Source organism: Mastomys coucha, unplaced genomic scaffold, assembly GCF_008632895.1.
Source record: "Mastomys coucha isolate ucsf_1 unplaced genomic scaffold, UCSF_Mcou_1 pScaffold14, whole genome shotgun sequence".
Taxonomy (NCBI): domain Eukaryota; kingdom Metazoa; phylum Chordata; class Mammalia; order Rodentia; family Muridae; genus Mastomys; species Mastomys coucha.
In genome coordinates, this window is record NW_022196896.1 from 5973253 (window position 1) to 5988844 (window position 15592).

General features: G+C 40.9%; 1 protein-coding gene across 2 annotated transcripts in view; it reads right to left on the bottom strand.

Annotated features, from left to right (window-relative positions):
- Map3k7 (mitogen-activated protein kinase kinase kinase 7) overlaps nt 1-7975 on the bottom strand; it is a 65842-nt gene extending 57867 nt beyond the window's left edge. The window contains exon 1 of one of the 2 annotated variants that reach the window (XM_031366466.1): nt 7524-7975. In XM_031366466.1, coding sequence (XP_031222326.1) covers nt 7524-7643 — 120 coding nt within the window. In that variant the 5' untranslated portion in view covers nt 7644-7975. The remainder of the gene's footprint in view (nt 1-7523) is intronic. The other variant, XM_031366467.1, reaches the window with a different exon arrangement.
- Nucleotides 7976-15592: the final 7617 nt, after the last annotated feature.

Here is a 15592-nt window from a genome sequence, read left to right on the forward strand (position 1 = left end):
GGGAGGGAATCCAAGGCTATATAATCAGACTACTTAGATTTCTTTTTTTTTTAACTTTTTTTTTTTAAACACTTAAGAATGCCAAAGGTAAGCACTCACAATACATTAAAGACCACAGTAGCCTCTCTTTCCCTAAGAGGCTTGGAGAGTCAATGGTAGAAAGCAGTTCAAACTTTACCCCACTCATCCTCTTTCCATAGATTAGCAGGGTAGACAGCCTCACAGAATGTGCTCTGTAAACACGGTCAGCTACAGAGGCATAAGAACACTGATTGAGAACATACAGAGAGGGCTTTACTCGAGGCTACTTTGGACCCAGTTGAATATGACAATGATTCAGAAAAAATCTTGCAAAAGGAGCAAGATAAGTGAAATTACAGGAGAAGGCTACTCTGGGGAGGGTTGAGACCTGAAATGGAGTCATAGCTGCTCAAACACAGGCCTTAGTGCAAAGTGTGGCTGACTTTCTGAGGACTGACGACAGCCAAGAGGAAAGCCAAGTCAGGAAGCATGAAGAAAGGTCTTTCTTCGGTGTTAAAACTGAACTGCAAAGTGCATTTCTTTAATCCTGAGACACTTGAGTACCTAGTATATCCAGTTGCTGTTCTTGAAGAACTGAATGTTCTTTAGCTAAATTGACAGTATCTAACTGGAGGAAGCCTTGGAAGTAGAAGATAGCTATGGCCCACAACCATCTACTTTTCAAAGCAGCACATTCAACAGGTTAACTGTTGGAGAAGGGATTTAGAAAAGGTTTCCACCCTCTAAAAAACAGGAGTGACTGGGAGGATAGAAGCTTGCACATAAAGGGGAGGAGTCTCCAAAGACAGCTGCCCTCCCTCAATCTTTTCCGTCCTGTCTGTCTTTACCACTGCTCTACTGAGGAGTTCAGAGCTTCTTCCCTTGAGTCAAGGCGGCCAAGAATTGTTTTTATCAGTACTATAGTGGACTTTCTGCAACTTCAAAACCAGGGCTCAAGAAGCTTTAGCAATTTCCATTTCCTTCCTCTTAGAACCCAACATCATGAGATAAAGGCCCACTTAATACAGAAAGGCCCCATGGAGGATGACTGGGCATTTGCTGAGAGTATAACTGATGACCAAGCAGACCGAGACACTACTCTGCCAGGCATGAAGAAGCAGCCTTGGATGCCTCTGATCCACGTGACAGTAATATGTCTCGGCACTTGTTTGGTTTTCACCCAGGGGCAGGGGACTGAGATGCATATTTTATACATCAAAGCAGACCTGGCCTTCAGGTTCTCCCAGCATCCCTCAGTCCCTACCTGGCATACTCTACCCTCAACCCTGAAGGGCTAGGCTGCCTCCTCCGTCAGGCTCTTCCCTCTACCTTCCTCCTCTCTTCCCGTGGAGACTTCCCTCACCTAGATCCTTGGGGCCACTGAACTCGTTGGAGAGCAGCTTCTCGATACAACTGCCTATATATGATCTAATCTGGCTTGAGTTGGCTCACTTCACCAGTGGAGAAATATCCTATCACTACATGAAAACAAGTGTGACATTTTGACACAGAAACTGGACTTCTGGAATGAATTCAAAGAAACAATCAGACAGGTATGAAAAGAAATGTTTGTCTATAGTAACCAAGAATTAGAAACCAGTGTTAATCATTAGAAGGCAAATTAAGAATAATTCCATCTTGGTCTTCTTCACCAACTAATAAATGTTAAATACCACTTGAAGCTTGCATGGCTAGTGCTTTACCCAAATGACCCATCTCTCTGGCCAGCCAAAGTTCCATCCTGCAATCCAAACGAAAAGCAAGACGCAGTGGCATGTCTATACTGTAATCCAGAACTTCCCATCCAGTGAGATGAGAAGCAGAAAGAAGATAACTGCCTACAAGTGTGCAAAATAGCAATAGAGAAAGAAATAGAGACAGTCTCATAAAATGAAAGGGAAGAACCGACTCCTGAAAGTTGTTTCCTAATCTCTACATGTGTTTGTGGTAAAAGTGCATGTACTTGTGGGCAAATAAAAAAATATTTAAACACTGACTCCATCCCCCTTACTTTCAGTGGGTCATATTTCCCTTGACCTTATTAAGAGTTTTAAATTGTGTTATTTTTCTAATTAATCCAACCCCCACATTCTTGAGAAACTTTATTTGGAGAAAGTTTATTACAACTTGAGCCATAATCAGATGCTAGTAAAGAACTGTAAGTTAACTTCAGGTGTTATTGTATTTTTCATTGTTTTAACATACTGTATCTTCACATGCTCTTTAGCAGGCCACATATCCCACAATATATACACAACAGAATGAGTTTTATTTCATTCCTATGAGCTGACCAAACCATGTAGACTACTGCCATTATAGGACTCATTGGTTAAGTAAGTCTATTTCTAGGGACGCAGAGGTGGCTCAGCAGTTAACAGTACTGGCTGCTTTAAAAGAACTTAGGCTTTGTTCCCTGCACCTCCATAGAACCTCACAACCATCTAATAACTCCAGTCTCAGGAACTGATGCCCTCATCTCACCTCTGTGGGCAACAGACACCTATGCAGTGCACAGGCATATATGCAGGCACACTCATAAAATGGTATAAAAGGAATAATAAAAAGTCCACCTTGTCTCTGTCTCTCAGGCTCAGAATGTAAAATACTTCTTGATGGAGGTAATTTCTACAACTGTAAGAATTTATGAACTGGCAGAGACAATTACAAAATAATAAAGTCATACTTTATTTGCTACCTCATTTCTAGTTCAAGTTGGTAAAGTGTTTGCTCTACAAGCAAGAGGACTCAAGTTCAAACCCAGAAGCTAAATATAAAACATTTGGTATAGTGGAACACATTTATAATTCCAGCACTGGGGAGGCAGAGATGGGCAGATCCCTGGGGTTCACTGGTCAGCTATGCTGGCCCACTTGGTGTGTTTCAAGCCAGCAAGACGGCTGATGGCACTTGAGGAAGAACACAGGAGTTTCTCCAGCTTCTGTATTCCACAAATGTGTGTAAGGTGCACTTACACAGAGGTTAACATGCACACAGGCAGCCTAATTTCTTAAGTATTAAATATTACTCCTTTCCTTCATGTAAGTAAGATTAAAAACCCAGTAACTGACATATGGATACATCTGTACCGAGTGTGTTCTTAATTTACTATTAAATGATTCATGTTAATTCTCTCTAATTCATTTTATTTCGTTCAGTGACTATGGCTGTTGACTTAGTGTAGCTCTGCTCTATGCACTGTGAGAATGGACCCCCAGCTATGCTGTCATCATAGAAATCTGGAATGTGACAGAAAAGCATAGACCCAGACCTATTAGTTAGGATGTGGCGTCTCCAACTATTCAGAGCTTCAATATCTATTAATAAACTGTCGGGGTAGAACTGCTGACAAGAAAGACTTGATAACACACAGTGAAGCTCCTGGTTTCTGTCTTTTAAAGCCTTTCATAAAATGTCTTCATCACTGACATCTAACTCTCTAGAACTGTAAGCCACAATAAATTCTTCCTTCAGTTGTTTTTGTCACATTTATCACTTGTAAAAACAACTAATACCACACCTGACCCACTTAACTTGCACTTTCTTTAAATGACGTGTCAGATTGTGCTAACCTACATGTACAAGACACACAAATAATCTCCGTAACCATTTCTTTACTATAACTATTCCAGATGTCTACTGAGATCAGTGGCTACTAATTTCAAGTAGAAGAACTTACTGGTTATTTTTGGATATCCATAACTAACAAATTCATATTCACGCTTATTCAGGCTCTATGATTTCAGGCCCTCTTCTAGTATCAGCTACCTAATAGTTTATAGACATTGTTAAACTTTCTTCTACCTAGTCCATCCTAGTATATTTTACTTTAAAGACACAATCTTTTCTATGCTTCTTCACTAAGACATAAGCAGACATGTAAAAAGAGTAGTTGTCAATATGCTTAGTTGTGGCCGACATTCTTTTACAAAGTAATCCCTATAAATACAGTCTATGTACTTAAGTGACAGTCCACCAATGACTCATAGCACCTGGCTCTTTATAGAATCTTTTACTCCTGCTAAACAGAAATATTTGTTAAATATAATGGAATAGAAGGAATCAAGACTGGGAAGAGTCAGATCTCATTTCCAGTATAAATTCTGGCTTAGCCTAATTATGTAAAATAACCCTTAGCTTACCACATGTGCATCCTCAACTATAATTCTCATAACTATGCTGTGATAATTTCATTTACTGGTTTAACAAATACTTAGAGAAGTTTTAGGTGCACTTTGATTATAAATGTAAATCAGATACTTCACATCTGGCTGAGATGGGTACACAATTCAGTTAGGTGCCATGAAGGACAACAGAAATACAATGCCCCAAGTTTCTTGGGGAAAACTTCTCTAAGGAAAGGACATTTGTGGAGGGACTTGACTGGTGAGAAGGAACCAGTCACAAAGGAAGGAAGAACACAAAGGCAGAAGAACAAGTGCAAAGACAAGTATTCACTAGTGATATTTTGAGCCAATGAGAATGGATTTATTCAGTATGTAGCTTCAATCCTGTCTCCACTTATTGGAGCTGATTTGGTCGTTATGACTTATGTGCTTGATCTATACCAGATCTACAAGTTTAACACTGTGATTCTGACAAAGTAACTAATCCTACGGTTCTTCATTGAACCTCAGCTGTACTGTACAGAGAAGAACAAACCTCTAGGCAGGAAAGGAGTATTCAGAGCCTTCCTTCCTAGAATCAGGTTCCACTATGGACAACTGCAGTGACACTGCAAATCTACCAAAAAGGACGAGGACTCATGAGTGAGAAAGTTCAAATCCCAGCTCTACAACTGACTGCGACAAGAGGCTTTTGGCAAACCAAACTCCATGAGCAGTTGTCAGTCTGGGGCTATAATTTGTCTGTCCACCCAACCACATTTCCTGGGAGATTATGATTACTGTCTGAGAATATCCAAACTTATTGTGGAGAACAAGATAGTACATGTTGGGAACAAGGCATTTTATTTTTACAACTAGACTAGATTTCTAGTAATTCTGTCTTATCTATCAATTTAAAAGAGAAATTACAGGTGTCCAAAATGAATGACCCGCCTAAATATATTCTGACAACCAATACAGTGTCTAATTTCTAAATTCAAGTACATTTTCCACCAAACCAACCCATCCTCAAGGCATCTGGTCTATGTTCTGACTCTTTTCACTCAAGTACAGGAAGGTTAAAAACTGAATGACTTACAAAAATTAAGTATCTATGTAGATTTCTTAGGCAGAAAACCAATATAATTTGACATTAAAGTGAAGAGCCACAGTACTCTAATACTGCAATGATGAAAAACATCTGCTGTCTTAGAAATGTGTATCTACTAAATGATTCTACATTTGTCTGTAGCTTTTTTTTCCCCTCACAGCTTCTAATTAACTTTGTGTAAGGCTGATTCCATTATATTATTGTTTGGGAAATAAATGTGCTTCTCTTAACTTACTGTTTTGCTTTCTGTGGTGCTAGGACTGAAGCCAGAGCCTTAAGCATGGAGGGCAAGAACTCCAATACTGAGTTACACTCCAAGCCATTATTTTCTTAATTTACAAGGTGATATACTTGTCCATATAACACTGAAGGCATGTAAGATAGTTTTCATGTTGGGTCATCTTTCTGTTTTCTTATTTGTGATTTAAACTAGGGCTGGAATGTAAGTTGAATAGCTTGCGTGCCCATGATGCACCGCTGACTGTACAATCTGTTTAATACGCTCACATGAAGACTATAATGGAAATTATGTAATGGTTTTGACATCAGAAAAGCCTGAATTAAATTGAGACTACAAAAATAAACTAGGTTCTAAGACCAAACAAATTCCAACAATGCACCAGCTTTGGACTGAGAGCATCAAATTGATTATTGTCTCCCTTAGCAACTTACAGGCCCCAATGAGGCAAGAATGTGAAAGCGTTAAAAAGTAGTGTGCAAAATACTAAGGTTGCAAAAATCAAACAATGTAAATTTGTGAAAACATGTGGTAGACCCCACGAAGTACAAGTTATTATTATATAACAATTTGTAGTCTACAAGGACAGCAATTCACAAGAGTACACGTAAATGCTTATTTAAAAACTGCGATTCCTGTATACTGACTCACTGAAGTTTTAGTCTTAAAAAAGAATGTTATCCATGAAAGCTGGATCAACTACCCGCTTCTGAAAAAAGGAATTTATCTTAGCTTCAATGGGGGTGGGGGGCATATAAAATATTTTCCTTCTTTTAGTATATGACCTTAAAGCAGGTCACCCTTCCTGTCTGGAACTTTGCTTCCTAACAATCTATCAGGCACTACGTTGGATTTTCTGCACACACTGCTTAACTGGATTTGTCACACTGATAAAGTAGCAACTACTCCCATCTTACAGTTAAGGAAATGCACACACAGAAGGTGGTAGGAAACCAACTCACACAGAGCTCTATCTCACTCTGAACTTCCTTCCTCTGTCTCAAACCTTCCTCTTCCAGCACATGACAATCATGTTCTCAATGAACACACTGATCTCTGGTTAGTTTCTGTGATACGAATAAATGACTTAGTAGTTCTCTAAGGTAAACATGTATTTATTGAGTGTTAATTAGCTTGCAACTTTTAACACCTTACTATAATACTTTAAAAATGAAGAAAAGACAACTCTTTTCTTCTAGATATAAAACAGCCTAGATATAAAACAAACAAACAAACAAACAAACAAACCGCATATTATGGTACAGAAAATGCAAAGTGCTCTTAAAAAAGGGTTAAACTCACAGTAACTGCATGAAAGGGTTTCTAACCAAAGCGTTAACGAGTTCTAAACTGCATTTTGAATGTGTACAGTTTTTTTTTTTTTACTTTTGTAAATATTAAGAATCTTAAAAGTCACCGACCCCCACTGCGAACCTGAAAATAGGTGATGAATTGAAGACACTCTTCCAACTGAAGATTTAATTTATTCGGTTTCTCTGACAGCGATTTCTGGCGTAGTGTTTATATTCTGTCACCACAGAGGCACTACTTGCCTCTTCAGAATATGCTACTTGAAACATGTTTCCATAACAGACTTATGTTACTAAAGAGTGTAGAAGGCAGAACTACCTACGTGACCAAAGAAGAATCCGGGACCAGGCAAAGCACTGTGAGACGTTCGACATTCTCTTTACCAGCCTGTCCCGAGCATCCTTTCGTGAAACACACCGCGCTAGAAGTCACACACACACACACACACACACACACACACACACACTCACTCACTCACTCACTCACTCACTCACTCACTCACTCACTCACTCACTCACTCACTCACTCACTCACTCACTCTCACTCACTCACTCACTCACTCACTCACTCCCGCAGCCACCAAACTTCGCTCAATCTATTTACGGATAACTGAACCGCTGACCACCTATGCATCAGGCAGAGAATCATAGATCCAAACTCAACCATGAAGCCCATCGGGAAGCCGTCTCCCGCCCGGGATCCGAGGAGGCGCGGAGCGGCAGGGCTCGGCCTCGCTTACCTCTTCCACCTCGATCTCCTTGTAGTCGATCTCTTCGAAGTTAAGGACCTGCGATGGCGCTTCGATCATCTCACTGGCAGAAGACGAGGAGGACGACGAGGCGGCGGATGCTGTCGACATGATCCCCCGCGGCGCCCGGGGGGCCGCGCCCGCCCTCCGGCCCGCTCGCTGCCCTTCAGCCCGGAGCCCCGCAGCCCCGCCGCCCGGCGCTCCGTGGCGCGGGACCGACCCGGGCCACCGCCGAGTCCCGGCTTCGGCTCCTCAGCGCCTTCCGTCCCACGGGCCCCGCCCACCACACTTCCAGTTCCGGTTTGAACTCGGAACTGGGAGATGGGGGAGGCGGCGCGCTTGAGGGACCGGAGCGGGGAGTTTTGTGCCACGGAAAGAGAGAGAGAAGCCAGGTTAGGGGTGGAGTGGAAGAGGGCGAGAGTGGAGCCGTGGGCCCGAGGAGCGGGCTCCGCGAGACTTTTGCGAAAGGGCCTCGGCCGCAGGGCGGTACCGCGATACCTGGCGCCGTGACGTAATGAAAGTGCGCGATCGGAACTGGCGCGGAGCGAGACCAAGGCTGTGCGGTTGGCCCCGCCAGATCCAGCGGGAAAGATGAAATCTGTAGCCTTTTTTCCTATTTCTTTTGAGCCGCCTCATGCTTTCCCCGCCTCGGTTCTGGGCGGGCTGCAGACAGGCAGGGTACGGTTTGGGTTGTGCTCTTTGGGCGCCTCTTCATGTTCATGTTTCTTTTCACCCGTGAGCTTTGCGAGATGTTTGCGCGCAGTGTGTCTTGTTACTTCAAGCGAGCTCCTCGGCCGGTGAGGGGTTCGGAAGAAGTAGTTGGTGCGCGCCACCGGAGTAACAACCGTGAAGTGTGAGTGCTCACTGATCGAAGTTAACACGGTGGTGGGACACCGAGAGCGTTTTACACACTTCGTAAGGCAATTCAGATTGCCTCGCTTTTGTCAAGTTCCCGAGGCTGTCGTGCACAACAGCCTCAAGAGTTTCTTTTCAGCATCCTTTGGACACACCAAGGAGACGAATTTTAAGAGGAGCCAGTATGGAGCAAAGCTAGAAGAAGAAGTCACACTTCATTGTCCTTATGATGTTTATGTGCGGGATTTTGGTGACCTTTGAAGGCATTGTCTTTGAATGACAGATGTGTCTTTGAAGGGTTGCTGAGGAGTTTAGAAATCAAAGGCAGTTTCTGAAGACTACCCAACAAGATTACAATTGATTTGGTAAAACCCCACATTCCGGGGTTACTTGAGTTAAGATTAACTTAATTGGAAACAAAGTTAATAGTCTAATATCTAGGAAAGGATGAAGGGCATAGAGGCTTGAACCTTAAGCGGAGATTCACTGCTAGTTTAACCTAAGATATCTTTATATGAAGGAATGTTGTCTTTGTGTTGGCAGTCCTCATAGCAAATGTTAGTTGTACCAGGTTGGTTTGTTTGTTTAAACCTGGTGAGGAGTTTCATCTTCTGAATAAGGGGCACCTTTCCCCTTTTTATGTTCCCATCATTTTTCCTTTCCTGCCTTTAATGCTAGTGCTGCATGTTTATAAAGGACTCAGCAATAGCGTGGCAACTAGAGTTTGAGTGTCACAAGTTAGGTCAGGGAACCCCAAGATGGAGAGTATTACCATAGTGTATGACCAACATAATTTTAAATTTAATCTAGGTGTTGAGTTTTAGTTGATTTGACTTGAAACCAGTGGAACCATCGGAGTTAAATTTAGTGACCAAGGATGAGCTCTTGAGAATGTCAAGCCCTAAGCTTACTAACTGAGACTAAAAGTAGAGGAGAGAGTAGGGATCCCAATTTTAGTAGATGGGACCTTTCTAATAGAAGAACAACCTAAGATAATGTAAAAAGAAGTAAACAGGGCTGGCGAGATGGCTCAGCAGGTAAAAGCACTGACTGCTCTTCCGAAGGTCCTGAGTTCAGATCCCAGCAACCACATGGTGGCTCACAACCACCCGTAATGAGAGATCTGGTGCGTCTGAAGACAGCGGGGCCAGAGTGTGTGCCCGGGCAGAATGAGCGGGACCGGCAGAGGTCCTGAGTTCAATTCCCAGCAGCCACACACATGATAGCTCACAGCCATCTGTACAGCTACAGTGTACACATAAAATAAATCTTTAAAAAAAAAAAGAAGTAAACATGCTTGGGGCTGCAAGTAGATCTCTGTATTTGACAGGAAGTTACTGTGAGTTACCAGTTTCATTTTGTAAGTCATAGTAACAATGACGATTTGTTATGTGGATGACAAAGAATAGTTTCTTCCCACTGTACACATTTTCTAGGCAATTTTACCCAGAGTCTTGGTCTTCATTATCACTATTATGACAATGATTTCTGATGTATTCTGAATACTAAAGTTTACCAGGTTTTGGACCTGCTGGGTCCTGTATCTACCAAAAGATGTAATATAAATGCCTAAGCTTGAATATCAGTGGTTATTCACCACGAGGCTGATGAATGCCTGGGATGAAACTTTCTGGGTTGGCTGGGTGGATATGAGTTGGGATTAAGATATTTGAATCTGCTACTTCACAGGTGGTGACGTTTCTGGTGAGACTCTGACCTAGTTTATGATCTTGAGACAAGGAAAGTAGGCCTTTGGAACTGAGAATCTAGGAATTGACAAGGCATATTGATAGGTCGTTATTAATTTATCTGCTGTTTCTTTTTTCTAGTTATAAATATTACTGAGATGAACATCATGTACTTAAATCTAAAGTTAGGATATTGTTGGGCAAAAGCTATTCTGGTTTTCTAGTAATTTTACTCTCTCTGGAACATTTTTAGTTTGTCTATGTTTTGAAAAATGTGCTAACTAATTGTTAGCATAGATGTCTTTTCTCTTAAAAGCACAGGCTTTAGAATTCCATTATAATTTCTTATTCCAATTCTGCAACAATCTCTTGAAGAAATTAAACTCTCAACTTTAATATGTTTCCTTAATTCTAACCTCAATGGAGTATGGAAAAAATTTAGATGAGTGACTGATACATAAAATTAGTTAACCCTGAAATAACTATTAGTTTACTATTTTCCTTCTTTGGGGTGTGATAGTAAACAGTTATCCACTGTGGGGCTGGGGGCTGTTCCGGGGAGCAGGCCTGGAACAAGAGTGGGTCAAGTAATACCCAGACTCCAGAAATCTCATCCTGAGACTTGTGGGAATGAGATTGTTTCCCATCTGCCCCAGGCCTCCATACCTCTGTGAACAGAGCCCTGTGCTCCCACCTTTACCCCACCAGAGATCACGGAACCCAGTAGCCAGGTTAAATTTCCTCTTCCCTTATAAAGTCATGTCCAGCAGCACCTGGAATTCCTTATGCAAATGAAGCATCTCCTGCACCCTGGCCCTGACCAAGGATGTACACTCACCCCATAACTCTTACACCCTAAAGGTTTCAATGGCGTTTGTTCCTCGCATTAAAAGATCTTTCTCCCTGAAGCCAGTCTCCAGAGAGTCTATTTTCTTCACACTGGTTGTGACCACAGGGGTCAGGTCCTTATAAGTAGGGAAACGGTGGGGCTGAGAGTAATAATCCACCACAGACACTAGGTCCTAGTGACCAGAAGAATCTATTGTCACAGAATAGCTTACCAGTTGACTGGCTTACACTTGAAAGTGGAGTCTGGCTTAGGTTGATAAGTGATTGAAGATGTGTATAAATGAGCTTGGATGAACAGTTTGAGGTACTCACATATGGGGATGTGTAAGTCCCTTGTGTAGTTTGAACCCAGAAGAGGAGGACAAGTGTTAGAGGCTAGTGTACGTAGCTCAGACCATCATATTCTGGTAAAGACAATGTTATTAAGGTAGGATGGAATACATGTAATATATTTAAACACTTTGCTATCTTGATTTGGAATGTATGTTTAGGTGTTTAGTATGTATTGGCCACTGCTTGTAGTCTGGGCCTCTCAAATGTTAGGTCTGGTTTTTGGTGTGTGTGTGGGGGGCGGAGGGAGAGGGGAGAGAGGGAGAGGAGAGATTTCTGTTGTTATGTGCTAGCAGGCAAGCTATAAGTCTGGTATTCATAACTTGGATTTCATATTTTGTGAATTCCTAGGAATGTCTATCTTATCACTTGGAGCTCTGCCCAATCACTACTTCAGGGATAATGATGCTGTATTTCCTTACTTCTCTACTCTTTCACTTTCTACCCATTACTGTTTTATTTCTACATTTTATTTAACTGCCTGCCATCTTCAATTATTTTGTACTTGGTTTATTTTCTCAACCTTACTGTCCTAGTTAGCATTAACTGTCAACTTGACAGTTGATAATCACCTGGAAAATGCCTCCATTGAGTAACTGTCTTCATCAAATTGTCTTGATTGATATAAGAGAGCCCAGCCTGCTGTGGATAGAGCCACTGCCTAGGCAGGTGGTCCTGAGCTGCATAGGAAAGCTAAGTATGAGCCAGATACCAAAGCTAAGCAGGAGCAGTATTTCTCTGTTTCTTATCTGGATTCCTGCCCCGACTTCCCTCAATGATGCATTGTGAGACTGGAAATATAGGCTAAGTAAAAACTCTTCCCTCCCCTAAACTGCTTTTGATCCAAGTATCCTATCACAGTAACAAAAGGAAAGATTAGAACACCCGCTGATCAGGATTTAGAGCAGTATCTGAAGTGCAGGAAACACTTTATAGAAAGTGAATGGGTATAATTCCTAATAAATATTGTGTTAATTTATTTCACATGTAAAAGTTGACTGATTATTTCCTCAAACATCATTGGGAGAAGACGTAATAAGTCTATAGAATGGATGTATAGTTAGCATACCAGTAGTTTATAATGAAGGTTTGCTTTTAAACTATTTGAGAGTTTTAAAAATGCTTCCTCTCTTAGCATCCAGTAGCCAGTTTAGGAGACTCTTTCTCCCCAGAGTTTTCAAAGTTAAACTAGATCTTCTTTCCAGATACTAATACTGTTTAGCCAGGTTTGATAGATTGCTTGCTAAATTTACTATTATTGTGACATTAATGATTGTTTTCATAAATAACTGGCATTTTAACTAACACTTTAAGTCTCTGAGCTTCCCAGGCAAGCTGAGGCATCATCCTGTAGATGAACATCTCTCTCTCTCTCTTGCTCTCTCTCTCTCTTTTTTTCCTATAAAGGTAGAAAGCTGCACAGATAAGAACTTGCTTTAAAAAAGAAAATAGTATTCATGCAAATAGTGTTCTTTGTTAAAACACATTCACTAAATGTCTCCTTTTTAAAAATTTTTATTGGTTATTTTATTTATTTATATTTCAAATGTTATCCCCCTTCCCAGTTTCCCCTCCACAACCCCCCCTTTCCACCCTCACCCCTGCTTCTATGAGGGTGCTCCCCAACCCACCCCACTCCTGCCTCACTGCCCTAGCATTCTGCTGTGATGGGACATCAAGCCTTTTTTCACAGGCTAATATGTCAGGTAAATGTTTTAGATGATCTTTCTAGGAAGAGATTCCGGAAGCAAGTTGGCTGTTTTCAGGGATAAATAAGGGTGTTTCATTTCCCACAGCCTTGGGGAATCATAAATTAAAACTCTGCACTTTAACCATGCCATCTACTATTCATTATTTCAACAAACACCACCTCCCCCAACCCCGCCAAAGTCACAGTCAGGGTAAGGGTTTGGAGTGCTTGAGCCCCAGAGGCAAGGTGGAGAGGCCCACTTTGCATTCTTGTTCATAAGCAGCCCATTTCCCACCTCTGATTCCCCAGCACCCCACGGAGCTGCTCTCAGTGGTGAGAGGCTCCACCAAATGAGACATTCCCATTTGAGAGTCATCTCTGGGAGCCCAAAGTGCTCTAAGAGGGAAAGGAACTACCAACTGTTAATCAACTCAATTATGTAACACACTTCACACACTATATAGGCAAAGTAACAGAGTCTTTTAATTATGCCCAGAGGCATTCAGGTAGTTAAAGGAAATAATATAACAGGAGAATCAGCCCTAAACGGTATCTTATTTCGATCTTCAGTATTCACTTCTTCTTTCACACTTGATGAGTTTGGGGAAGAAATGCTAGTATCCAGATGCTTACAGAAGAATTAGAAGTGGAAGAAGAAATTCAGGAAATGGAATTATAGCATGCATTCCTTAATGACATTACTAATCTAAAGAAAGTGCAGAAGACAATCTCAATGTGGGTTATAAAAGCCATGCAGCTTTAAATCGAACCTATAATTGAAAAAGAAGATCAGTTAAACTTTTGCTATATGAAGCCAGAGTAACTCTGCTAACTGTAAGTATCAACACTGCATGAGCTCTACTTATTCCTATCAGTATTAAAATGTTTTCTTAGTGGGACTTACAAGAATTAGTAGGTGCCGTAGCAATTATGCTAACTATTCAGTGTCTGTCTCTAAACCTTTCAATGTTTAAGAAGTGGTATATGAAATTAGTACATTGCTTCAAAAAATTTATGTGACATTCAAAAATCTTAGCATGCTGTTTTCTATAGAGAAGCAGAGACAGGTGACAGAATTCAACACAAAAGCTGGCCACATCCTATCACTGAGTTAGTATTCTTACAGATTCTCATCCACTAAGTCTTGGGCAGCTTTTGTTTAGATGTCAATATAAAATATAGTGCAGTCAATACTAACTCTTGAGGTCACATAACAGCAAGTGCAGCCATACATTTATTTTATTAAATAATTTGACTATCATTTTGAAGAACAAAAATTTGCTGATTACATTTTAATCTTGGGTCCACTTTCCTTTTCCCTGAAAGAAGAAGGAATCTGGCATTAGCAACTTTGTTTTGATTTGTAATATGCTTCTTTGTATTAAAGTTTAAGACATTTCTAGTTGGTTCCATAGGACTTTGATATGGATACTCTTTTGGCTGTAGTCTTCTGTTTTGTAATTTTAGTAATTTAGTTCTATTGAGTTGTTTAAAGAATGATCTGGCTTTTAATTCCTTCTTGCCCAGATGACTACTGACCATATGAAGTAAAGAATCAGTACCAGTCTTTTCTTGAAAAATTTAAATTACATCTGTCTGTCTGCTTGCCTGTCTGTCTGTCTGTCTCATTATGTATGCACAATGTGCATGAGTTGTGACTGAAGAACAACCTGCAAGTTGATTCCTTCCATTCACCATGTGGGGCTGAGCATCAAACCTAAGTCATTCAGCTTGGTGGCCAAGCTCCTCTACTCATTGAGCCATCTTTCTAGCCCCTGTCATTTACTGGTCTTGAGAGAGAAGCTGGAGAAAGGAATTCCATAATCTGGAGAGTGTTCTAAATAATTAGACTGCTGAAGAAACGAAGGCTTGAAGTAAGATGTGCATATCAAGACCCTGGTAGAGGTATGGATGAACTCACTGTCCTAGAAAAGCATTGAATCAGATTGACTGGATCAATGAAAAACATCAACTGCCTTGATATACATAGGAAGGTATTTCATTTTGATCTTCTCTTAGGTTTTTCTAAGTCTCCAGTCTGACTTTTTAAAGTGTCAGAGAGTTACATTGACAGTTGTAGTCTTCAACTGAGCTATCAGTGGTATCTCTTTGGAGGTATGTTGGCTTCCCTTAAGGCGAATGATGGACTGTAAACTTTTTGTTGTTGTTGGAAGAGTGTTATTTTGAGTATGATTCTTCTCTAGGAACAAGCATTGTCCTATTTTAGGGGATAATATACTTTGAATTACTTCTAGTATTTCTTCTTGTATGATCACCAATTTGTCAACCAAGTGTACTTGAACCTTGTAGAATAAAGTGGAGAGAAGCTTTGGTGTAGGGGGAAGGGATCAAAGTTGAAATGGAAGCAAAGTGAAATATGTTAGAGAGTGCAATCTCACTAATATCTGGTCATGACTCAGGAAGGTTTAGGAAGATGATGCTTGCTGTAATGAGTTGATCAGTTGCATCACTAAGGGCAGGCCTAGGTAGCCTGGGGAGAGGAGTCTACAAATACAGTCATTCATTTTACCCTCGAAGTTTGGATCTTTCCATTTCTTGACTATTCTAATAAATATACCTTTCTGGTTTCTTGATAAATGACAGCTGCTTAAGGTTAGTAAGTTATTATCTTAATCAGAGGTGGGCAG